Consider the following 23,963-nt stretch of genomic DNA (forward strand, 5'->3'; position numbering starts at 1 on the left):
GCACGAGGTGACGGCTGCTGTGGGTGGGACCCGCTGCCTCCAGTCTGGGGCGCACTAAGACTCGCGGGCTTGCGCAGAAGCGGGGAGCGTCGGAGGAGGAGCAGGAGGGGGAGTCGCTGGTCCTGCCCAGGGCCGGTGGAAGGAGGTGGGGCAGTGCAGGGGGTTGGGTGCCCCTTTCCTCCGCTCGTCTCCTCCTCCGCCCCAGCAGCCGCCTCCTTTCCTGTGACGCTTGACTCCGCCTCCGCCGCCCTGGGGCTGCCTAGCTCGGCCTGCAGCCCCCTGAGCCCAGCTGTGCTGCCTTCTTCCTCCGGCCCCCCAGCCCAGCCCCTCTCCTCCAGGTACCGCAGCAGCGCGAAGTGACCGATCTGCCGCGAGCAGCAGGCGCTGCCCCGCCCTCTCCGGCCCGGCTGGCTCCGCGTCTGCCCCCAGGCCGCTCTCCAGCCGCCAGCCGCGCCCCTTGCCAAGCGCGCTCCCCTCCTGCTGCCGAGGCCCTCGCAGGGGCATTTGCCCCTCCAGAGCAGGCCAGAGGGGCAACAAGCGCGCGCTCAGCCGGAGCGGGGGGGCAGGGAGGCGCAGGACGGAGAGCGGGAAGGACGGGTGGGGCAGTGCAGGGGCAGTGGGGGCTGGGAGGGCGGCCAGGAGCTTTCGCTTTCGCTTTCCCTTTCCTGTGACTCAGACTGCACAGGGCGGGCCGGGCTCAGAGCCGGAGAGCCCGGGGCTCGCTCAGCACCACCGCCCCGAGGGCGTCCTGCCAAGCCAGCCCCCCACACCCGTGGGGCGGCTCCTGCGGTCCGGGCGCTCGCTCCAGCGGCTGGGCTGAGGGCCTGGCTGAGAGGCGGCTGGGACTGATGGGCCAGGCAAACCAGGCCCGGGCAGGTCAGAGTCCCCACGAGCAGGCGTGGGCAGCGTGCTCGTTGCAGGGGCCGGCTCTGCAGCGTGACCGAGCCAGCCCCCGACGGGCGATGCCAGGGCCGGCACCGGCAGAGCGCTGGGTCCCTGGGTACAAGGCAGGAGGTTTGCAGTGTAACCGGGATGTCTCTGCAGCTGCCGGCCCGTCCCCGCCGCTCCTGGCGCCTGCGTGGAGATAAACCGACGGCGCTTGCTGGCCCCGCGCTGAAGCTCAGGACAAAGGGGGAGGGCTGAAGAGAACTCCGCCTCCTGAGATGAGTCCTCATGGCCAATGGGGCGATGCAGATACCTCTGAGTGACGGGGCAGGAGGCCAACGAGGGAGTTAGCAGCCCTGGGGCCTGTCCTCCGAGTGCGCTGGGGCCGAGCAGGGCAGCGCTAAGGGGAGAGGAGGTGCCTGTGCCGGGCAGAGGGCAATGCTGGGAGCTGGAGCGGGGGCAGCGCAGGGCAGCCGAGCCAGCTCGGGGTCAGGGCAGAGCTACAGCGGGAGCCCCGGCTCCAGGACTGGCCCTGCTACCCAGCTCTGGAGCCAGGAGCAGCGCGGCAGAGAGCGAGGGGGGCTCCACGCAGACCAGACTGGGGGGTCTGTGACCCGACTGGGGCTGACACTGGGTAGAGGTGCCTGGCAGGAGTGGTGGGGCAGTCGCCAGGCCAGAGCGACGTTCGCCCCGTGGTGTCGGCACAGAGCGGCCAGGGCCTGGCGGGGAGGCTGGGCTGGGCCGGGATCTGAGGTTCCTCGTTGCTTTTCCCTTTTCGTACGCTGTGTTTGGTTGGCCGGCGCTGCGGAGCTCAGTGGGCAGCAGGGACGTGCTGGTGCGGAGCGAGTGCCAGTCACCGAGGGGGGTCCCCAGGCCCTGCCCACCCCCTGCACAGGCAGACGTGGCTCTCACTCAGCTGGAAGGACAGAGGTGTTTTGGGCGATGGTGCGGTACAGAGGCGTCAGCGCAGCAGCCGGACACCGTCCGTCCAACCCGTCCTGGGGAGGGGGGCCCGAGTGGGGTCCCCAAACCTGGGTCCTTGGTCCCCCTTTGTGTGTCTCCCCCAGCTCGGGCTAACAGCCAGTTCCAATGCCAGCCAGCCAGGCCCCTCCGCTCTCCTTTGGCCTGGGTCCCTGGAACAACGGTGTCGCCCAGCAGCTCCCATCACACGGTGCATGATGCTGCCTGGTGGGACTCAGGGAAGGTGCGGGGACCTGTGGGGCATCGGGCAATGCTGCCAGCCAAGGAGGGGGTGAAATCCGCCCCCCACATCATCAGACCTCTGTCCCTTCCAGACCGAACTGAGGGGAGTCACTCAGCCAGTGACCTGGGGAAGTTCGGGGCCCTCCCTAGCTACGTCTACACGTGAACCCTACATCGAAGTAGCTTATTTTGATGTGGCGACATCGAAATAGGCTATTTTGATGAATAACATCTACACGTCCTCCAGGGCTGGCAACATCGATGTTCAACATCGACGTTGCGCGGCACCACATCGAAATAGGCACAGCGAGGGAACGTCTACACGCCAAAGTAGCACACATCGAAATAGGCGCTGCGAGGGAACGTCTACACGCCAAAGTAGCACACATCGAAATAGGCGCTGCGAGGGAGCGTCTACACGCCAAAGTAGCGCACATCGAAATAAGGGTGCCAGGCACAGCTGCAGACAGGGTCACAGGGCGGACTCAACAGCCAGCCGCTCCCTTAAAGGGCCCCTCCCAGACACAGTTGCACTAAACAACACAAGATCCACAGAGCCGACAACTGGTTGCAGACCCTGTGCCTGCAGCATGGATCCCCAGCTGCCGCAGCAGCAGCCAGAAGCCCTGGGCTAAGGGCTGCTGCACACAGTGATCATAGATCCCCGCAGGGGCTGGAGAGAGAGCGTTTCTCAACCCCTCAGCTGATGGCCGCCATGGAGGACCCCGCAATTTCGATGTGCAACGACGTTGAACGTCGAAGTAGGGCGCTATTCCCATCCCCTCGTGGGGTTAGCGACTTCGACGTCTCGCCACCTAATGTTGATGTTAACATTGAAATAGCGCCCAACACGTGTAGCCGTGACGGGCGCTATTTCGAAGTTAGTGCTGCTACTGCGAAGTAGCGTGCACGTGTAGACATGGCTCCTGCGTGACAGGGCATCAGCTCTGGTGTTGTTGTTCCCCTTGACACGTACCACCTCCATGTCGTAGTCCTGCAGGAGCAGACTCCACTGCAGGAGCTCGGCGTTGGCCCCGTTCATGTGATGCAGCCAGGTCAGGGGTGAGTGATCGGTGTACATGGTGAAACGCCGTCCAAACAGGTACGGCTGCAGCTTCCCCAGCGCCCACCCCATGGCCAGGCGTGGCTGGTTTGAGATGGAACTGGCAGGTGGGAGGCAGTTACTGTAGACTGGGGGAGAGACACAAAAGGGGGCCAAGGCGCCAGCTCAGGGGCCCCTCCCAAACTGGATTGGATGGACTGACTCTGGCTGCCTGTAGGGCACTGCATCCCCGTTGCCGAATCACCCGTCTGTTCTCCCTGCAAAGGACTGTGCTCCATAGCAAAGGGAAGGGGGCCCTCAAGGGCAGGCAGGACGCCAAGCCTAGGTGAGGGGTACCTGTGGGGGGAGGGAGGCGGGGGGGGGTCGCCCAGAGAAGCGGGGAGAGGACGTCAGGTGGCACCTCTGTAACCCTTGTGCCGGCAGGAGCCAGCGGAGCTGGGACCGGGTCAGTCTCTAGGGGTTCCTCTCTGTCCGTCCGTCCATCCGTCCAACACAGAACTGGCTCCCAGCCCCCACTCTAGCATCTTATCGCTGGTGTTTCCTTGTGCTAGCCCCTGACTCAGTGGATCTCCCCGGACCTGCAGGTAGGAGGGATGGAGCAACTTCGGGCAGACATCACCTGCTCCATCTGCCTGGAAACGTTGAATGACCCCATCTCCATCGACTGCGGCCACAACTTCTGCCGGGGCTGCCTCTTGGCTCACTGGAGTGATGGCTCGGCCCAGGGACACAGCTGCCCTGAGTGCCAGGCTCCCTGCTCCAGGCAGAGGATGATCCCAGACATGCGCCTCAAAAGCCTGGTGGAGAAAATCACTGAGCACCTGCAGCAAGAGCCACAGGGGGTGAGAATTGTCCTACTGGCTGGGGGAAAGGACCGTTCTGCTGTCGGGGTGCTGGGTCCAGTCCAGTCTCAGGGCAGGGACCGGCTGGCTCGGGGGGCACGAAACGGGACATGGGGCTTTCCCCTCTTGGGGGGACCAGCCCTGACCTGGGTACCGCATGAGACCGGCTGGCTCAAAGGGAGGCAAACAGGACACGGACTCAGAGATCTGAATGTAAAGCGACCAGGATGATGTTTTTCCAGCAGTGACACATGGGGGGCCAGAGGGGCCATGGGCCCCCCGGGTGGGAGGGGCCAGGTGGAAGGGCAACAGCGAGGCTGGGGGTCCAGTGCGGGCAGGAGGCGTCTGTGTCCCCACACCCACCAGCTGCAGGGATAGGGAAGCACAGCAAGGCGGCCCCAGCCTGCTCTGCTCTCCAGCCGCGCAGCTCCACTACATGCCAGTGAGTGCGGGGGGGGGGGGCGGGGGGGGGTCCCCCCCCACCCTCTGCCCCAGGGCGGCTCAGTGCCAGTTAGTGTGGGGGGATCCCACCCTCTGCCCCAGGGCGGCTCAGTGCCGGTGAGTGCGGGGACGTCCCACCCTCTGCCCCAGGGCGGCGCAGTGCCGGTGAGTGCGGCGACGTCCCACCCTCTGCCCCAGGGCGGCTCAGTGCCAGTTAGTGTGGGGGGATCCCACCCTCTGCCCCAGGGCGGCTCAGTGCCGGTGAGTGCGGGGACGTCCCACCCTCTGCCCCAGAGCGGCTCAGTGCCAGTTAGTGTGGGGGGATCCCACCCTCTGCCCCAGGGCGGCTCAGTGCCAGTTAGTGTGGGGGGATCCCACCCTCTGCCCCAGGGCGGCTCAGTGCCGGTGAGTGCGGGGACGTCCCACCCTCTGCCCCAGGGCGGCTCAGTGCCAGTTAGTGTGGGGGGATCCCACCCTCTGCCCCAGGGCGGCTCAGTGCCGGTGAGTGCGGCGACGTCCCACCCTCTGCCCCAGGGCGGCTCAGTGCCAGTTAGTGTGGGGGGATCCCACCCTCTGCCCCAGGGCGGCTCAGTGCCGGTGAGTGCGGGGACGTCCCACCCTCTGCCCCAGGGCGGCTCAGTGCCGGTGAGTGCGGGGACGTCCCACCCTGTGCCCCAGGGCGGCTCAGTGCCGGTGAGTGCGGGGACGTCCCACCCTGTGCCCCAGGGTGGCTCAGTGCCAGTGAGTGCGGGGACGTCCCACCCTCTGCCCCAGGGCGGCTCAGTGCCGGTGGGTGCGGGGACGTCCCACCCTCTGCCCCAGGGCGGCTCAGTGCCGGTGAGTGGGGGGGGGTCCCACCCTCTGCCCCAGGGTGGCGCAGTGCCGGTGGGTGTGGAAATGTCCCACCCTCTGCCCCAGGGCGGCTCAGTGCTGGTGAGTGCGGGGACGTCCCATCCTCTCCCCAGGGCTGCTCAGTGCCAGTGAGTGCGGGGACGTCCCACCCTCTGCCCCAGGGTGGCTCAGTGCCGGTGAGTGCGGGGACGTCCCACCCTATGCCCCAGGGCGGCTCAGTGCCGGTGAGTGCGGGGACGTCCCACCCTCTGCCCCAGGGCTGCTCAGTGCCAGTGAGTGCGGGGACGTCCCACCCTATGCCCCAGGGCAGCTCAGTGCCGGTGAGTGCGGGGACGTCCCACCCTCTTCCCCAGGGCGGCTCAGTGTCGGTGAGTGCAGAGAACATCCCATCCTCTGCCCCAGGGTGGCTCAGTGCCGGTCAGTGCGGGGACGTCCCACCCTCTGCCCCAGGGCGGCTCAGTGCCGGTCAGTGCGGGGACGTCCCACCCTCTGCCCCAGGGCGGCTCAGTGCCGGTGAGTGTAGGGCATCTGCCACTGCCACCCTCTGCTCCATGAGTCCCCGGGCACTTCGGCTAGGCAAGGAGGCAGGGTGGGCAGAGCAGAGGTGGGGCAGGAGCAGGGGCATGTCTTGGGGCAGAGGGGGTTTGTCCTGGCCCTTCCCTGGGCTGGGTGAAGTGCAACCCCACCTCAGGATCCCCTTCCAGCAGTGGCCTTTGCCTTTTGCACACTGCAGGCCATGGCAGCTCCCCCACCCACTCCTGTAATGAGCTGTGAAGCTCTGGCTGCGTTACTGCCCTCCTCAGATCCCAGAGTGTACTGAAAAAATGAAGCACCTGCCCAAACCCTGGCATTGTGGGGACTTCCAGAGCTCACAGAACAAGCCCCTTGCCTGCCTGTTATCTGCACCCATTGCTCAGCTTCAACTGCTAAACAAATCCGCAGCTCAGCTCGAAATCTTCATGCGCCCGGTGCAAATGTCAGCACCGTGTTTTCTGATACAGGCATCATCATCAGTAACTGTGGGCTCAGCGCCCGTTGGTGTCTGGTCCCTCTCTCACTATTTCCTTCCAGCTGTCCCTGCCCGGTGCAGCGGCTCCGTTTCCGCAGACAAGCTCCGCACCAATCTACTACATCATCCGCCCATTCGCTGGGGGCTCGGCCTCTCCTCTTCCACCCGTCCATTGTGCCCAATACCAGGGTCTTGATTTTTCGTTCGTCGGCCATTCTGCAAATATGTCCAAAGAGTTGTAGCTTCCGTTGTATAACCTTCCGCAGCAGGTTCTCTTCCGGCTGGGTCTTCCTGTAGAATTCCTCACTGGTGACCTTCTGCCTCCATCCTGTTCTCAGAGGCCGTGTCTACACTAGCCAAAAACTTCGAAATGGCCATGCAAATGGCCATTTCGAAGTTTACTAATGAAGCACTGAAATACATATTCGGCGCCTCATTAGCATGCGGGCGGCCGCGGCACTTCGAAATTGACACACCTCACCGCCGCATGGCTCGTCCCGACGGGGCTCCTTTTCAAAAGGACCCCACCTACTTCGAAGTCCCCTTATTCCCATCTGCTCATACGAATAAGGGGACTTCGAAGTAGCCGAAGTCCTTTCAAAAAGGCGCCCCGTCTGAAGAAGCCATGCGGCAGCGAGCCACGTCAATTTTGAAGTGCTGCGAACACCTGAATGCTAATGAGGCGCTGAATATGTATGTCAGTGCTTCATTAGTAAACTTCGAAATGGCCATTTGCATGACCATTTTGAAGTTTTTGGCTAGTGTAGACGTAGCCAGAATCTTTCTATAACAACGCCAATATTCATCTCTTCGAATCTTTCGTTACCACCCATGTGTCACATCCCGACAACATGCTCCTAAAGACACGTTTTCAAGACACTCAGCTTGGTTCTTCAGCTAATTGCTTTGATTTTCCAGATCTTATCCATCACCTCAAACTCGCTCTTGCTTTCACTATTCTAGTCGCTATTTCATTCTTACAGTCTAGATCATAGGTTATGTTGCTCCCCAGATATGTGAACTTCTCTACGGTTTCTAGTTCGATACCATCCACACTGATCTTCCTTCCTACTTCCTTATCTCCAGAGATCATTGTTTGTGTTTTGTCGATGTTCATAATCAGTCCGTACCGCTTCCCTTCTTCGTTTAACACCTGCACCGTTTTCGCAGCTTCTCCTCATCTTCCTCAATGATAACTGGATCATCCGCGAACCTCAAGTTGTTCATTTTTTTCCCGTGCACAGATACCCCTTTTACCTCTTCCTTGATCTTGTCCATCGCTCTCTCCAGATGTGCAATGAAGATACTTGGTGATATTGGATCTCCTTGTCTCCTACCTCTACTTGTTTTAAACCAACTTCCCAACTCCCCGCATGTTCGCACCGTTGCCTCCACATTGTCATTGATATCCTTCAACAACTGTATCAGTCTGTTATCTACTCCATATGACTCCAACACTGCCCAAGTCACTTTCTGAGCTACACTGTCAAATGCCTTTTGAAAATCAGTGAAGCAAGTGTGTACGTTCTTGTTCTTTTGTCAGGCTTTTTCCACCATCAGTCTTAGTGCCAATATCTGCTGTATGGTACTTCTACCTTTTCTGAACCCCACTTGCTTGTCTGCTATATGTTCTTCTATCTGCAATCTTAGTCTCTCCGTCAGTATCAGCAGCAGCACCTTGCCTAGATGACTCGTTAGGGCAATCGTTCTGTAGCTCTTGCGCTCCAGTGTATTTCCTTTCTTGGGTATTGTCACTAGCACAGATCTTGTCCATTCCTTAGGCACCTTTCCTTCTTTCCATGCTATATTACATAGTCGGTGTATTTCCTGAATCATGCTTTCTCCTCCGTATTTGATCATCTCTCCTGTGATCTTATCATTTCCAGGGCTCTCGTTGTTCTTTAGTCGTTTCACTGCTTTTTCTACTTCCTCCTTCGAAATATCGGTCTCGCTCTCGATGCTCGGGGGAGATAGCTCTTTCAGTTCTTCAATCAGTCTCTCTGAGACAGTCGGGTCCAACTGTACTTTGTATAGATCAGTGCAATATCTCATCCATCACTGCACAATCTTCTCCCTGTTCATGAGCACTTCCTTGTTCTCATCTTTGATGGCCATCTGCTTTGGTTGCCATTTCCTACTAATATTCCTAATTGTCTTATACACCTCCCTGGTCTTACATTCACCGTAATACCTCTCAGTATCTTCACATTGCTTCTCTAACCATTTCTCCTTATCCTTTCTGGGTGCTTTCCTTACCCCATTGCATTTCATCCTATATTGCTGTTCTGCCATCTCAGAAACATCTCTTCTGATCTTCAACGCTCTTTTCTCTTGAACCAACTTCAGTGTCTTCTGGGTAATCCACTTCTTATTGAACTTTTCTTCTTCTGGAACAGTCTGCTCAGTTGCCTCTTCAGTAGCGATGGCTATCCCTGCGACTCTCTTATCTAGGTCTTTCTCTGTGGCAATGTTCTTAATATCCTCTTCGAGTGCTGTTCTGTGTGCATCCCATTTCTTCCTCACGTAGCCTCACCACATCATCTTTTCTTAAACTGTGTCTTACATTTTCTTTTGAGTTTTAGTTGGATGTTTGCAATCACTAGACTGTGGTCTGAGTCTATATCAGCTCCGTGGAAAGTTCGGCATTGCTGTACTGATGTTACCCATCTTCTTCTTACCAAAATCCTATCGATCATGTTCTTGGACTTCCTGTCATTCAATCGCCGGGGGCAAAGCAGCTCTCATTGGAGTGTCCTTGCACTGCCATTTGGGGGTCAGCTCTGCATAGAGCACCCCAAAGTGCTGTAGCCATTGTTCATCATCCCACTCCTGCAGGACAATGCGATCCGGGCCCAAAGCGATGGTCTGCAGTGAACAGGCACTCTGCCAGAGCAGGGAGCATCTGCTGCCGTCTGACCCTGTCGGACATGAGGCAGTGGCCCACCGCTGCCTCCTCATTCTCCTCCTCCTCCACCTCTTCCTGCCTCCTCGGGCAGCTTGTTCTTCATTCACTGAACTGCTTTGTGATCTTCCTGCAATCTTATGTTTCCTGGGAGAGCAGAACCATTTCAGCTATTCTCCTCTAGCCACCGGTTCAGTGCACACCAGAGCCCTGTCCCATCCTGCATGGGAACAGGCCAGGCAGGTCTGAGACCCCCCCAAAGTTAATGCACGACAAGATTTGTGCCTCGACAGGAGCAGTGCGGTAGGAGCAAAGCCACCTCCCTGCGACAGAGGAGCTGAGCAGAGGTGGGAAAAATGCCCCAAACGTTACTTGAGAAAAAGTGCAGCTGCTTTCATCTCTGGATACTTGAGTACAATCTAGATGTGAGGGGTGCACGCACATGTACTTTTACTCAAGTCATTTTCCAGAGGGACACTGAGAATTTGTACTTAAGTACAACCCTCTCTGTCCCCCCCGCCAGCCGCTGCACTTTTACTCAAGGACCTTTTTGGGTACTTTTCCCACCTCTGGAGCCGACGGCGTGTTTTGTGGTGAGATCTGATGCCTCTGTTGATGATGGGGACAGGCCTTCCCTCGGTTTGTCACGTGTGGGCTGGTGGCTGGTGTACACCTGAGAGCTACTGTCTTGCTTTCCTCTGGTCACGTTCCCTCCCTGGTCCTTTGCTTCCCTCCCGCGCGTGGTGCTCCATTTCTCCTTGCTGTGAGTTCTGCAGGACGGCGAGCGCTTCTCACTGAGTATCTGGGCAGCTCCTGGCCCCAACCGGGGGTCCTGAGCTCACTCCAGGAGAGGGTCTGTGACGTGCCTGGCACCAGCGGGAGCCCCACTCTAGTCAGCGTCTGTGTATAACTCAATGGTGCCTGGCACAGACTCCCCACAGCTCTTCTGCTCTTTCCCCAGAGCCAGGAGGCCCACCCAGCGAAGCCAGGGGGTGAAGCAGCATCCGGTGAGTGAGGACGACTAGCTGGAGAACAAGCGTCTGACCCTGCCCAGAGGCAGCCGAGGGGTCCCAGCACAACCTGCCAGGAGCAGGGACGAGGCTGGCGCAGCTGGAGGGGAAAGTGGGAGGGTGGCAGACGCGGAGGGGGAGAAGCGGCACTCGGGAATGTGAGGTGGGGAACTGAAAGGGACAAAAGCCAGGCCTCACACCCCGTAGGCGGTCACAGCTCCCGCAGGGGTGTCCAGGGAAATCTGGGGAATTAGGCCTGTAGGACCACCAGCGTCTCCTGCGGGACAGTGGGCACTTCCAGGCTAAGTGGGCTGAACATGGGACACAGAGGCAGTGACTCAGTTTCCCCTCATAGCCCTTCAGTGCAGTCCTGGTGGCACTCGACAGGGTGGGGGAGGGCTGCTGAAATGATCCTCGCTGGTCGGGGTGACCCCGCCTGAACTCCGGGTCACCTATCCCAAGGGGCCCGAAAACACGTCCCAACCCTGGCGTAACGGTATATTAGCAGGAGGGGCCTGTGTACCCATCCTGCTCTACACAGGGCTGGTGAGCCCCAGCTAGCGACTTCCAGCCAGTTTGGGGCACCAGGCTTTAGGAAAGATGTGGTGAAACTGGAGAGTCCGGAGGGGTGAAACACAACTGGTCAGAGGCTGAAACATCTTATGTGGCAGGCCTGCAAAAAAGGGCCTGGGGATTACAGTGGGTGAGAGGCTGCATATGAGCCAACAGTGAGTCCTTGTAGCTGAGAAGGCTAATGGCTACTGGGGTGCATGCGGAGGAGCATTTCCAGCCGCTCTAGAGAAGTTACCATTCCCCTCACTCGGCACTGGTGAGGCCACATCCGGAGTACTGGTTCGGGGCCCCCCATTGCAGAAAGGATGTGGACACACTGGAGACAGCCAGTGGGGGAGACCGAAGTGATTTGAGGATGGCGCACATGACTCATGAGGAGAGGCTGAGGGATTTGGGTTTATTTAGTCTGTAGGAGAGATGGGTGAGGGGACATCTGGTAGCAGCCTTCACCTATGAGAAGAGGGGTTCCAGAGAAGATGGAGCCAGGCTGTTCTCAGGGGTGGCAGATGGCAGAACCAGGAGCAATGGTTTCAAGTTGCAGTGGGGGAGGTCTAGGTGGGATACGAGAGAGAATGAGTTCACTTCCAAGAGTGGTGAAGCCCTGGGACACCTTAGCTAGGGGGGTGGTGGAATCTCCATCCCCAGAGGTTTTTGAGTTCTGGCTTGACAGAGCCCTGCTGGGATGGGTTAGTTGGGCTTTGTCATGCTTTGAGCAGGGGGGGGTGGACTATAAGACCTCCTAGAGTTTCTTCCAGCCCTGGTCTGTGAGCTGTGGGGCACAAGAACAGGGCACGTTTAGCGAGGGGCGAAGAGGACTGATGGGACCAGATAACCATCTTCAGATCTGTGAGAAGCTGTTTTGCAGCGGGCGGGGATCAGCTGGTCCCCCATGGCCACTGAGGGCAGGACATGCCAGGGCGACAGCAGTTAGCTGTCAGGGGAAACTGCCCATTTGCAAGGGGTTAGGCTGGGAGCAGCCTTCCAAGGGAGCTCAGAGGCTCATCGCCATGGGCGGTTTTTAACCACGGACCGGACAAACTGTCAGGGCTGTTTTAGAGTTTCTTTGCCCTGTCCCTGCACAGAGATCTGCAGCTGGTGCCCTCCCACCTCACGTGCGCGCGCAAGGATCTCTGGCTCCATAGAGGGGTCCGTCAGCTAGTGCGGAGATCCGGGCACGTCTGGGAGAGGGCGCACACACTCCCTAGCAGAGCACAACTGGTGTGGAGTCGCCAGCTCTCCCAGACCAAATGCTATGGCCACAGATGGCAGCAGCCAGCAGAGCTGGCAGCCCTAGACAGGGGTGTGGGGGCAGCAGAGACCGACAGAGGAGAGCACCTCTGACTGAGCCCCCCACTGCACCCCTACTGCTGCATGGACTCGAACGGCAGAGCCCCACACCCTGCTTCCCGGGGAGCTCTCCTCTGCACCCCGTGATCCGGCCCACTCCTGCTTAGCGTGGGTCGGGCTGGGCTGGGCTGGGCTCACAGCCGGGGGGGTGTGTGGCTGTGGCTCACCCCAAAAACGAGCATGGGGGACGGCTGTGACAGGAAGAGCCACACTTCTGCGGAACAAAGCCCTTCCTCCAACCTCCTCTGCCTTTCCCAGGGCGGGAGGAGCTAACCCTGGACCCGGCCACGGCCCACCCCCTGCTGGAGATCTCGCCGGACGGGAAGGAGGTGAGATGTGGGAGTTTCATGAGGACTGTCAGAGCCAGCCTGAGACGGTTCGACACGGCCAACTGCGTGGTGGCTCAGCAGAGCTTCAGCACCGGGCGGCACTACTGGGAGGTGCTTGTGGGCCGCAAGCCACGCTGGAACCTGGGCGTCGTCTCGGACCACGCGGAGAGAAGGGGCAGATTGATCCGGAAGAAATCCTGGTGGCCATGGTCGGATGACGTGGTCTGCACTGAGGGCTACTGGCTGATTGGATACAATGAGCAGGAGGCCAGGAAGAAGTACTGGGCCTTTGACATCAGCCCGATATTCTTCAACTGTAGCCACCAACCTCAGAAAATCAGGGTCTTTCTCGACTACGAGGCTGAGGAGGTCTCCTTTTACGGTGCCGATGACCCCTGTAATTTGGTCCGCCTGTACTCCTTCTACCACGCTGACTTCAAGAACGCCCCTGTCTACCCCATCTTCGACCCCTGCTGGCATGACAAAGGGGGCAACAATCACCCCATTCGAATCCTGTGACCAGCCAATTTGCTACTGGGGGTGGGACCAAAGCGATCCCAGCTCCTGCTGTGGGGCACGTGCTTCTCTCTGGGTTTCCTTTCCCTTTGCTCAGTAAAGAAAACTATTTGCCATCCCTCCCCAGAACCCTGAGTTGTGACTCAGTTTCTCCAGCCTGCTGAGACCCTTTCTCAGTTCAGCCCATGCTGTTGCAGACCTACATGTGCAGCTGCAACCCGAGGCCTTCTACTCCAGGGCCCTCTGTGTTGGGGCCCCTGGGGGGTAGCCTGGGCTGTGGGACTGCTAAGCCCTCTGCCCCCAGCCTGGGCTTGCCCTGCACTGCGATATGAATGTCCAGCTCCCAGCCTTGGGCTGGTCCTGCTCTCACAGCCCCACAGGCAGGGACACATCCTGCGAGCAATGTGAACACTGCTCCCAGCCACTCAGGAACCAACAGCAGCGGGGCTCCAGCCAGTCCCCCCAGCTCCCTGGCCTGGCACCTGGCCCTGGGCTGTGCTGTCCCGGGTGGAGGCCTGACGACTGCAAGGTCAGGGCCTCGTTCAGCATTCGTGCAAAGGGCAGAGGACGTGCCCTCCTGCTTGTTACCCAGAGCTGAGCTGCCCCGCGTGCCTCAGCCAAAGCCCACCACTGTGAGTGCCCGACGGGCGGGCGGACGTGAGTGGGGATAAGTGGGGGGAAGAAACTCGCAGCTGGTTACCTGAAGAAATGAAAAGTGACCGGCACACTGGAAGCCCCTCAGCTTCTCGTCTCAGCAAGGGTCGGCTCTGCAAGCGTCTCCCCCGACAGATGGTCCCTGCAGCTCACAGACCCTGTGTGGGCTAGCTGGGGCTGGGCTGCCTTCCAGCCTGCGATTCCCCCTCCAGGTGTTCTCCCAGGTGCTGAGCTGGTGGGGGCAGTGGGAGGACAGGCCAAGCGATGTCAGCGTCGCCCCTTCGCACAGCCCAGCAGCTGGCCGGGAAGGCCTCTCCTCTCATGGGGCGTAGTCGGCCTCACGACGCAGCCTCTTCCCACAAGTCTCTAGGACGGGGGCTGCTGTGGCACAGAGCCATCGACGCCGCCCGGCTGGTGGTGCTCCTGCTGAGTGTGCCTGAGCGGCTGGGTGTGTGTCCCCAGCCTCCCTCATGTTTCAGTAACTCACAGAGCAACACTTCACGCCTCCGCGCGGGGGGTGGGGGGAGCACACACAATCCAGCAGGGTGTTCCTCTGCCACAGAGCACGACTCGCAAACGAGCCCCCAGCGGGGTCCAGCACATCGCACACTGGGGAACGTGGGGGGTCCCTGAGTGCCCCTTGGGGTGTGGTGTGTCGCAGCCTCCCACAATCCCTCGCTCCTCGGCCTTGATTTCCACCACCCCACCCCGGCTCCTGGCCTCGGCTCCCCTCTGTTAGCCTAAATGTGCCCAGGCGGTGGTGCCGAACGCCGACTGTGCCTTTAGACGCTCACCAAGCGCTGGTTGTGTTGTTCTTGTCACTGCTGCCTGTGGGGGCGGGAAAAGGGGGTTTAAAGAGTTCTTCCCGGGAGCCAGTCAGGAAAAGGCTTCAGGCAGCCAATCAGGGCCCAGGTGAGCTGTGTAAAAGGGTCTGCAAAGCAGCTGGTATCAGATGTTCTCCAGGCTTGGAGGGAGGGGGACCTGCTGCCTGTATGAGGAAGTCCCATGGGCAGAGCCAGGGAAGCTCAGGTCTGGCCAGTTCCCAGGGTGTGGCCCTGACACAGGGGCCCCGGAGGTACTAGGGCGGGGGGGAGTAGGCAGGAGGCTCCACCCCCTTGCCATGATGGGTGTGAGGGGAGGGGGTTGGCCAAGGCCCTTGCAGTGAGCGCTGGGCACGGCCAGAGCGAGTTCCCCGTGGGGGATGACCCCTGGGGAGGGCGCTGCCCGAGGACGGCGCTACCTGGCAGAAGGGTCCTGAGCCTGCGGGGAGGTGAGGCCTGACGTGGTGGAGATGCTGGAGGAGATGATAAACTCTGGGACGTCCCCGCCAGAGGGGGTGCCCCGGACGGCAGAGCCAGCTCCTGGGATGACCGGCAGGAGGTGCTGGGGGGGTGAATGCAGCCTGGACGAGCCCCCCACGTAGGAAGCTCAGCAAGTCCCAGGGCTGGACCTAAGGCCTCATGGTCCCCGGCACCTGTGGAGATCGGAGCTGGGGTGCGTGGCAGCACCGGGGACCGTGATGTCGCAGCGGCAGAGACAGCGGTGGCGGAGCACGTGGCCGTGGGACTGTGGCGGCAGGGGCCTCGCTCAATGGCAGGTGACCCCCCGTGACGAATTCTGGCCCTTCACTAGCAGAGCACAGCCAGCCATGGGAGGGGAGGGGGGTTTGTTCGCCAGCATCTCCCACCACCAGGGAAACTGAGGCAAGGAACATTGCCCGGCCCACTCCGGGGCAGCGCTCGCCTGTGGCCGGGCTGTTTGCTCAGACTCCTGCAGGGTCCTCTCTCCTGCCCAGTGCCAGAGCTCTCCCTGGTGAGGCCAGGCCAGTCAGCTCCGCGGCTGTACCCGCCCAGGCAATGGGGCTCGATGTCACCCCCGGGCCACCTCCGCGCTGGGGTCCCAAGGGGTTTGTGTGAACTTCCAGCTGGCTTGGAAGGAGGGAGACGCTGGCAGGAGCGAGTGGCGCCCAGGGCAGCTGCGTTACCCCGTCGAGGGGACACCGATGGAAGTGACTGGGCTCACGCCGGCCCCCGGCGCGGCTGGGAGCGGGGCCTGGCACTGCCATGCTTGCCGGGTGGAGCTGCTAACGGAGCTGGGAGAGAAACCTGGTTCGTGGGCTGGGTGCCACCGGCTGGGCCGTGGACGGTAACGGTGCCCCAGCGGGCGAGAGAGGGGGGGCTGCATCTCCTGCCCTGCCCCGATGCGCTCCGGCGTCCAGCTCCCCTTCCCGGTCAGGCCCCAGCTGCTCACGCTCCCGGGCTCAGCAAGTCCCAGCGGGAGTCTGTGACCCTTAAGCCAGGCTGGATCTCGGGAACCCCCACTCCAGTGGCGCCACATGTGGCCCCCCGACCACAGCCTGCACTGCCAGGGCCAAGCCAGTGCCCAGGCCGTCTAGCGACCCTGTGGGGTTTAGGCACTTGGAACAAGCGAGCGGGACTGGCCACTTCTGACCTTGATGTACCTGAGCCCCTGGCAATCGTCCTCGGGACACCCCATCCCCGGGGACAGGGCCAGGAGCTGCACTGTACAAGTAGGGAAACTGAGGCAGAGACAGACCACGTGACTTGCTCAAGGGTCCCACAGTGACCCCCGGCCCCACCCCACTTACCTGCCCCCATGGGGGGTTCCTGCATCAGGGGTTCCTCCTCAGGGCTTTGTCACGTCAGCACCCAGGCCTCCAGTCTCTGTCGGGGGCTTTAGCCTGGGGGTGGGAGGGGCAGGTTTGGGGCTGAGGGGAGCTAAGCCTGGAGATGTGGGGCGCAGGTTTGGGGCTGAGGGGAGCTAAGCCTGGGGTGGGAGGGCAGGTTTGGGGCTGAGGGGAGCTAAGCCTGGGGATGTGGGCGGAGGGTTTGGGGCTGAGGTGAACTAAGCCTGGGGATGTGGGCGCAGGTTTGGGGCTGAGGTGAACTAAGCCTGGGGATGTGGGCGCAGGTTTGGGGCCAAGGGGAGCTAAGCCTGGGGGTGGAGGGGGGACAGGTGTGGGGCTGAGGGGAGCGAAGCCTGGTGGGGCAGGTTTGGGGCTGGGGGGATCCAAGCCGGGGGTGCAGGTTTGGGGCCGAGGGGGGCTAAGCCTGGGGATGTGGGCACAGGTTTGGGGGTGGGGGGAGCTAAGCGTGGGGATGTGGGGAGCAGGTTTGGGTCCGAGGGGGGCTAAGCCGGGGGATGTGGGGGGCAGGTTTGGGGCCGGGGGGGCTAAGCCAGGGGATGTGGGGGGCAGGTTTGGGGCTGAGGGGGGCTAAGCCGGGGGATTGGGGCAGCAGGTTTGGGGCCAGGGGGGCTAAGCTGGGGAATGTGGGGGGCAGGTTTGGGGCCGGGGGTGCTAAGTGTGGTGATGTGGGGGGCAGGTTTGGGGCCGAGGGGGGCTAAGCCAGGGGATGTGGGGGGCAGGTTTGGGTCTGGGGGGATCCAAGCCGGGGGCATAGGTTTGGGGCCGGGGGGAGCTAAGCGTGGGAATGTGGGGGGCAGGTTTGGGGCTGGGGGGTGCTAAGCGTGGTGATGTGGGGGGCAGGTTTGGGGCCAGGGGGGCTAAGCTGGGGAACGTGGGGGGCAGGTTTGGGGCCGGGGGGTGCAAAGCGTGGTGATGTGGGGGGCAGGTTTGGGGCCAAGGGGGGCTAAGCCAGGGGATGTGGGGGGCAGATTTGGGTCTGGGGGGATCCAAGCCGGGGGCGTAGGTTTGGGGCCGGGGGGAGCTAAGCGTGGGAATGTGGGGGGCAGGTTTTGGGCCGAGGGGGGCTAAAACTGGGGATGTGGGTGCAGGTTTGGGGGTGGGGGGGGCTAAGCCGGGGGATGTGGGGGGCAGGTTTGGGGCCGGGGGGAGCTAAGCGTGGGGATGTGTGGGGGCAGGTTTGGGGGTGAGGGGGAGCTAAGCCTGGGGGTGCGGGGAACTAAGCCGGGTGGGTGACTTTGGGGGTGGGGGGAGCTAAGCATGGGGATGTGGGGGGCAGGTTTGGGGGTGAGGGGGAGCTAAGCCTGGTGGTGGGGGGAGCTAAGCCGGGAGAGTGAGTTTGGGGGTGGGGGGAGCTAAGCATGGGGTTGTGGGGGGCAGATTTGGGGCTGGGGGACTAAGCCTTGGGATGTGGGGGGCAGGTTTGGGGCCGGGGGGATCCAAGCCAGGGGATGTGGGCGCGGGTCTGGGGAGTCGGGTGAAGCCTGCAGACAGGGTAAGGGCTGGCGAGTGGGCACGAGCAGTTGCGAGCCGCCTTACGCCGGTGTGGGAGGCCCGGGTGCCGCTGGCTGTGACAGACGGGCTCGTGTTCACGCGCATCGCGGCCCTCGCGGGGTCGATTTTGCGAGGGAACTTGAGAGCGAGTCGCAGGCGGCTGGGCCGGGCGGGTTCGGCCCCTCACCTCTGGGCTCCCCCGCCCCAGCCCCTGAGAAACCTCAACCCCTCCCCCTGCACCTCATTCACCGCCCCGGGCCAGCGCCCGAACCCCTCAGCGCGGTACCGGCACAGCCGGCTTCCCTGCCCGGCCCCCGCCGCCGCGGCTGCTCCGTCTCCCCAGGGAGAGTGCGGGGGAGAGGTAGATATGTTGTAGGGTAGAGAGAGAACCCAGAGGGACCTGGATAAATTGGAGGATTGGGCCAAAAGAAATCTGATGCGGTTCAATAAGGAGAAGTGCAGAGTCCTGCACCTGGGGCAGAAGAATCCCAAGCGCTGTTACAGGCTAGGGACTGACTGGCTCAGCAGCAGTACAATGGAAAGGGACCTAGGGGTTATGGTGGACGAAAGGCTGGATATGAGTAACCAGTGGGCCCTTGTAGCCAAGAAGGCTAACGGCAGACTGGGGTGCATTAGGAGGAGCATTTCGAGCAGATCTAGAGAAGTGGTTGTTCCCCTCTGTTTGGCACTGCTGAGGCCACATCTGGAATATTGTGTCCAGTTTTGGGCCCCCCGGTATAAAAGGATGTGGATTTGCTGGAGCAGGTTCAGAAGAAGGCAACAAAAATGATTCAGGGGCTGGAGCATGTGATGGAGTGGGGGGGTGCATGTGTGAGTCAGGCTGGATGTGAGAGACAAGCAGATCAGCTCCCAGTGGCTAAGGATGACCCTGGGGCTACAACTGACAGGTAACACCTCTGCCCTGAACAAAGAGGAGGGAGGAGCCGAGCTGGGTTTGAATTGGGGGCGGCAGTTAGAGGCGAGGGGAAGAGGAGCTGGAAGGCAGCCAGCCTGAGGAGGGGGAAAGCTGCACCCCAGAGGGGCACCCCTCGGGGTCTTCTCCCCAGGACGGGTTGGAAGGACTGTCTCTGGCTGCTGTACTGTCGCTTCTGTGAGAAACTGGACATCTGTTGCCTAATAAACCTGCTGTTGTACCTGCTGAGTGAGAGTCACTCCTGCCAGCGGACGGGGTGCAGTGCAGGGGGACCCCTGAACCCCATCACACTGGTGTCAGAAGTGGGATGCACTGCAACCACGGATGAGCTCCCAGCAGTGGCTGACAGCGCAAGAGAAGGAAGGAGCCTCACAAGAGCCAGAGGGGGAACAGAGCAATTCCTGCAGCTGCTGCTGGTGAGTGGATACCCCAGGAGACAGTGGGGAGATGGATTATACCTGACTCCTGAAGGCAGAGCTAGTGGGGCTGTGCAGAGAGAGGGGCCTGACCGTGGGGAAGGCGACCAAGGCCCAGCTGATTGCACAGCTGGAAGAGAGTGACCGATCCGGGGGGGCAGAGCCTGTCCTGGCAGGAAGTGGCCGGTCAGCCTCGGGAAGCGTTTCGGATTCTCCGACAGGAGCAGGGGCTCGACGCCGTCAGACACACACGGTGCCTCACAGGTCACGCTCAGCTAGCGGTGGTCCATCGCGGGCAGAGTCCCCCGCTGCAGAGCTGTGACAGCTGGAGCTCGAGGTGAGATTAAACGAACTGGAAGCCCAGGAATGGCAGAGGGAACGTGAGCACCAGGAACGGGAAAGAGAGCGTGAGCACGAGCGCCAGGAACGAGAGCGGGAGGAAAGAGAGCGAGAGCGGGAGCACGAGCGGGCCATGGTGGAGGCGAGACACCAAGAGGCCCCAGCTGCGGTAAGCGGGGAGAGGGCCAGACGGCTCGGGGTGGCCAGTCACTTGGAGACGCGTGTGCTGGCCCAGTGTCAGGACCCAGGGGACATGGACGAGTTCCTTACCGCCTTTGAGCAAGCCTGTGAGCTGCATGAGGTTCCCCCACCTGAGTGGCTCCAGCACCTCACCCCCTTGCTGGGCCGGAAGGCCGCAAAGGTGCTCTGCCAGCTGGAGGGGCTGCAGCCTGGGGACTATGAACGGTTCAAACAGGCCCTGCTGCATAAGTTCGGGCTGACTCCGGAGATGTACAAGAAGAAGTTCCAGGAGGCGCAGAAGAGGCCAGAGGAAACCCACGTAGATACAACCGCCCGCCTGAGGCAATACTACCGGAAGTGGGTGTTCGGGATGGGAGCCCAGTCCGTAGAGGACCTGGTGGAGCTGGTGGTCGTGGAGCGATTCTACGAGATGTGCGCACCTGACCTGAGGGTGCGGCTGGTGGACCGGAGGCCTGGGGATTCACACAGTGCAGGGAAACTGGCAGATGACTTCACAAACAGCCGGGCCAGGTTTGAAAGTGAGCCCCACAAAGAGAGGGAGTCCCGGGGAGAGAGGGAGTCCCGGAGGGAGAGGGAGTCCCGGAGAGACCGAGAATCTCAGAGAGACCGGTCCCTGACTGTACGACAGAGGGGACCACCTCTTGGGCAAGCCCAGGAAAGAGGGGCCAGCCACCCACCCCACAGAGAGCCAAACAGAGCCCGGACAGAGCAGCCGGCCCGAGGGACACAACAAGACCCAGGCTGTTATCGCTGTGGGCGAAAGGGGCATAGAGCAGCCCAGTGCCCCAGGCTCCCAGACAGGTTGAGCAGGCCGGGGGGTCATGGAGTCAACTGGGTGGGGTCCCAGAAGCCAGAGGGGCTGGCGGCCAAGGCGGGTGGTGCTGACGGTGGGCACTCGGATTGGGCCAAGTCCGCCCCACAGACCAGCTCCTCAGGGGGCCCAAATGCTCAGAGGCCAGTTTACAGAGTGGGGGCGGCACTGCCTCTGTGGAGCAAGTGTCTCAAACACCTCGAGGTAGATGGGGAAAAAGTCACAAGGTTCTGGGACACAGGCGCTGACGTGACGCTGGCCCGACCCGGGGTGGTGGCACCGGACTGCATGATACCCGATTCCCACCTGACAATAACAGGAATTGATGGGACCCCTTTCAAGGTGCCCATGGCGAGGGTGCACCTGAAATGGGGGAACAAGGAAGGCCCCAAGGAGGTGGGTGTGCACAGCCATTTGCCGGCGGATGTACTGATGGGGGCTGACCTGGAGAACTGGCCAGGTGAACGCCCTCGTGCCCTGGTCCTGACCCGTAGCCAAAGAAAACGAGGGGTGCGCTCCCCAGATTCAGGGGTACAGGCCCAGCCAGAGCCACAGGGGCCAACCCTGAGAGAAAGGGGGCCCCCAAAAACCAGATCTCACAGGCCAGTGGTGCTGGAGCCAGGCAGGGATGGGGAAGCAGCATCCGCTCCTGCCCGAGTGGAAGAATTCCAGGCAGAGCAGCAGAGAGACCCCTCCTTGCAGAAGCTGAGGGAACTGGCCAGTCTCAGCCCAGCTCCACAGCTGGGGGAGGGCTGCAGGGAGAGATTCCTGTGGGAAAAGGGATTCCTGTACCGGGAATGGGCTCCCAGATGCAAAGCGGAGCCATGGAAGGTACAGAGGCAACTGGTGGTTCCCCAAAAGTACCGGCGCAGGCTGCTGTACCTAGCCCATGATATCCCGCTCGCAGGACACCAGGGGATCCACCGCACCAGGAGAAGGTTGTTACAGAACTTTTTCTGGCCAGGGATCTTTGCAGCTGTCCATCTATATTGCCTGTGCTTCGATCCCTGCCAGAGGGTGGGGAAGACCCGGGACAAGGGGAAATCCACCCTGAGGCCACTGCCCATCATAGAGGAGCCTTTCCAGAAAGTGGCTGTGGACATAGTGGGACCCTTCAGCAAGGCGACGCGTTCGGGGAAGAAATCTATTTTGGTGGTGGTAGATTTTGCCACGCGATACCCAGAAGCAGTGGCCTTGACCTCTGTCGACGCTGACACTGTGGCGGATGCACTGCTGTCCATTTTCAGCAGAGTGGGGTTCCCCAAGGAGGTCCTCACAGATCACGGGCCAACTTCATGTCGGCCCTGCTGCAAAGAATGTGGGACATTTGTGGGGTCCGGCACACCTGGGCCACAGCCTGTGATGGGGTTTTGGGGTCCCCCAAGCTCTGCACCCTCTCCGCAGGCAGGAGAGTCTCTCACTCAGCAGGAGAACAGCAGGTTTATTAGCCGACAGGACACAGCATCGTACAGAGGAGTCAGTGCAGCCGGCAGAGACAGCCAGTCCCATCCATGTGGGGAGAGGAGGCCCCGAGGGGCCCCCAGAGCTGGGGCCTGGCCCCCTCCTTTGTCTCTCTCTCCCTCAGCCCAGACTAACTGCTTTCAACTCCCAGTTCCAGTTCAAACCCCTCAGGCTCCACCTCCTCCTTTGTCTGCAGTACAAAGGTGTTACCTGGTCATCAGGGTTACCCTCAGCAGGAGCCTCACACCCTCTGTGACACACACACACACACACACACACACACACACAGGTATCCCCCACTCCATCACACAGCCGACCACCTGCAGACCAATGGGCTGGTGGAGAGGTTCAATGGGACTCTCAAGCAGATGCTGAGAACCTTCATGAATCAATACCCCCATGACTGGGACAAGTACTTACCCCACCTGCTGTTTGCATACAGGGAGGTGCCCCAGGAATCCACGGGGTTCTCCCCGTTTGAGCTGCTGTACGGAAGGAGGGTACGGGGACCCCTGGACTTGCTCAGAGAAGAGTGGGAGGGGACGGCCTCTCCTGAAGGGGAGTCAGTGGTACAGTATGTACTGACCTTCCGGGAAAAACTCACCGAGCTCATGGGCCTGGCCAGGGAGAACCTCTCCATGGCCCAAAGGAAGCAAAAGGTCTGGTATGACCGTAACGCCAGGGCCCGAGCCTATGCCACCGGGGATCAAGTGATGGCCCTTGTACCTGTGCGGCAGAACAAGCTGCAAGCGGCCTGGGATGGCCCCTTCAAGGTCGTCAAACAGCTGAATGACGTGAATTATGTGGTGGAACTGTCAAACTGGGCCCACAGCCACCGGGTCTATCATGTGAACATGATGAAACCTTACTGGGACAGACAGAACTTGGTGCTGGCCGTGTGCAGGCACTGGGAGGGGAAGGGGGATGATCCCTTGGTGGATTTACTCACAAGGACTGGAGCCGGCTCCTTGCTGGAGTCTATTCCCCTCTCAGACCAGCTGACCCCTGCCCAGCAGACGGAGATCAAGGAGGTGCTGCATTCGCATCAACAGCTGTTCTCGGACAGACCCGGATGCACTGACCTGGCTGTCCACTGAATAGAGACAGGCACCCACGCCCCTATCAAGTGTGTGCCATTCAGAGCCACAGGGAGGACGGCTCAGGACATAGAGCGAGAGGTTGAAGACATGCTGGCTCTGGTGGTGATCCAACCCTCGTCCAGCCCCTGGGCCTCTCCCGTGGTGTTAGTCCCTAAAAAAGATGGGTCTGTTCGGTTTTGTGTGGACTATCGCAAGCTTAACGCCATCACTGTCTCGGACGCCTACCCCATGCCCAGGCCTGATGACCTCTTAGACACGCTGGGAGGAGCCCGTTACCTCACCACCATAGACCTCACCAAGGGGTACTGGCAAGTGCCATTAGACGAAGATGCCCGGCTGAAGTCGGCTTTCATCACTCCTGTGGGGCTCTACGAGTTCCTGGTCCTGCCCTTTGGCCTCAAGGGGGCACCCGCTACCTTCCAGCGTCTGGTGGACCAGCTACTGAAAGGGATGGAGAGCTTTGCCCTGGCTTACATGGACGACATTTGCATCTTCAGCCAGACGTGGGAGGACCATGTGTCCCAGGTCAAGCAGGTGCTGGACCGACTCCAGAAGGCCGGGCTGACTATCAAGGCAGGGAAGTGCAAGGTGGGAATGGCTGAGGTAACCTACCTGGGCCAAAAGGTGGGCAGCGGCTGCTTAAAGCCAGAGCCAGCTAAAGTGGAGGCTGTCAGAGATTGGCCAACACCCCAGACTAAGAAACAGGTCTAGGCCTTCATTGGGATAGCGGGGAACTACCGGAGGTTTGTGCCCCACTTTAGCTCCATCGCCGCCCCCCTCACAGAGCTATGTAAAAAGGGAAAGCCTGACAAGGTGGTGTGATGGGGTTCGGGGGTCCCCCTGCACTGCACCCTGTCCACTGGCAGGAGTGACTCTCACTCAGCAGGTACAACAGGAGGTTTATTAGGCAACAGAT

The 23,963-nt window shown here is 61.0% G+C and overlaps 1 protein-coding gene across 4 annotated transcripts; it reads left to right on the top strand.

Annotated features, from left to right (window-relative positions):
- The first annotated feature begins 123 nt into the window (after window positions 1–123).
- On the top strand, window positions 124–13,101 carry LOC142015050 (E3 ubiquitin-protein ligase TRIM50-like). Of its 4 annotated transcripts, XM_074998441.1 has the most exons (5): window positions 124–338; window positions 1,045–1,300; window positions 3,703–3,993; window positions 10,159–10,204; window positions 12,386–13,101. In XM_074998441.1, exons 3-5 carry the CDS (start codon window positions 3,745–3,747, stop codon window positions 12,973–12,975), a joined length of 885 nt encoding a protein of 294 aa, XP_074854542.1. In that variant the 5' UTR covers window positions 124–338; window positions 1,045–1,300; window positions 3,703–3,744; the 3' UTR covers window positions 12,976–13,101. The 4 variants fall into 4 exon arrangements, with proteins under 4 accessions (XP_074854542.1, XP_074854543.1, XP_074854541.1 ...); XM_074998442.1 differs by lacking the exon at window positions 1,045–1,300 and having other exon boundaries at window positions 3,736–3,993; XM_074998440.1 differs by lacking the exon at window positions 1,045–1,300 and having other exon boundaries at window positions 125–338.
- The last annotated feature ends 10,862 nt before the right edge of the window (window positions 13,102–23,963 follow it).

Source organism: Carettochelys insculpta, chromosome 6 (assembly GCF_033958435.1).
Source record: "Carettochelys insculpta isolate YL-2023 chromosome 6, ASM3395843v1, whole genome shotgun sequence".
NCBI classification, from domain to species: domain Eukaryota; kingdom Metazoa; phylum Chordata; order Testudines; family Carettochelyidae; genus Carettochelys; species Carettochelys insculpta.

Coding starts and splice junctions, on each gene's coding strand:
- LOC142015050 (XM_074998441.1), top strand. CDS start 3,745: ATGGAGCAACTTCGGGCAGACATCACCTGCTCCATCTGCCTGGAAACG. Junction 3,994..10,158: donor TGCAGCAAGAGCCACAGGGG/GTGAGAATTGTC, acceptor CTCTTTCCCCAG/AGCCAGGAGGCCCACCCAGC. Junction 10,205..12,385: donor AGGGGGTGAAGCAGCATCCG/GTGAGTGAGGAC, acceptor TGCCTTTCCCAG/GGCGGGAGGAGCTAACCCTG.